The sequence below is a fragment of the Melampsora larici-populina genome, assembly GCF_000204055.1.
Source record: "Melampsora larici-populina 98AG31 unplaced genomic scaffold MELLAscaffold_24, whole genome shotgun sequence".
Lineage (NCBI taxonomy): Eukaryota > Fungi > Basidiomycota > Pucciniomycetes > Pucciniales > Melampsoraceae > Melampsora > Melampsora laricis-populina.
This window is the reverse complement of record NW_006768788.1, coordinates 1,150,192-1,151,191: the sequence shown is the minus strand read 5'-3', so window position 1 is coordinate 1,151,191 and position 1,000 is coordinate 1,150,192. Positions and strand designations below refer to the sequence as shown.

Here is a 1,000-nt window from a genome sequence, read left to right as displayed (position 1 = left end):
ACCTGGGTTTTGAAGAAGAGATCTGAGCTTATTGACTGGATGGCGAGTAGGCCGGAGCCCACAGTCAAGGAAGCTACAGTTGTTTTTCGAGAATCCTTTCGTCAGATCACCTCTGGTCGGGGAGGTCCTTGTGTATCAGTGGTGATAGATTAATAAGATGTTTGACTTAGAATTGTTTATACCCCAGATCGACCGTATCTGTTTGATACTCATTTGAAATCGAAATTACTGTTCATTGCTATTAATAAAGTCGAGCCTGGGTTTGACCTACATATTACTCAACTCACCCAAAGTTGAACAAATTGACTCACAGTTTTTTTGAATCGATCATTATTATCATATGTATTGAACCATGATCTCATGATTGATTGTTATACCCATCAATTGATTGAGCCTATCATGGATTAATCTGACAATTGTTTGAGTGAATTATTCATCAAATAATCTTATCATTTTTTCAGTTTGCCTTTAGGCATTACAAATCTTATCACAGTAATAAGGATTAAAGAAATGTTTTAAGGTGCTTGATTGATTGCATGTTGATCCATACAATAACTAAAATCAACTAAAAGATCCAACCTTTTGTTATGAAATCCACATCAGTTCTCATCTTCAGCTTTTTCTCTAACCATCCATTTCGTAATCTGACCATCTCTTCTAGAAAGAAGTTGTAGCGGATAGCATGCATACCTCTGCAAATGGATGCAAATCCACCGTACCAGATGTTTGTCAGTTCGGCAGCTGAAGAGTTGAATAACCACTTGCCACCCTTTTTCAGGTCAGGTATCTTGTTTGGATCAGTAAATTCTTGGCAGAATCGATCGGATTCTTTATGTGAACACATGTGAAAGACATCAACTGGAATGACAACATCCTTGAAAGCTTTAGCATCCTCAGGATTGCTCCAGATGTGCTGAACCAAATTGCACGTGTTATCGTAGAATATTAGGTTGGGGATACTTGCTGGGAAAGAGTCCAATATGAATTGCTACCACATATA

The 1,000-nt window shown here is 37.8% G+C and overlaps 1 protein-coding gene across 1 annotated transcript in view; it reads left to right on the top strand.

The window, feature by feature from the left end:
* Positions 1–297, top strand: part of MELLADRAFT_107696 (uncharacterized protein) — a gene marked incomplete at both ends in the record, with an annotated part of 2,797 nt that extends 2,500 nt beyond the window's left edge. The window contains one exon of the mRNA XM_007411272.1: positions 188–297. Within this exon, the coding sequence (XP_007411334.1) occupies positions 188–297 (110 nt within the window). The remainder of the gene's footprint in view (positions 1–187) is intronic.
* Between the last annotated feature and the right edge of the window lie 703 nt (positions 298–1,000).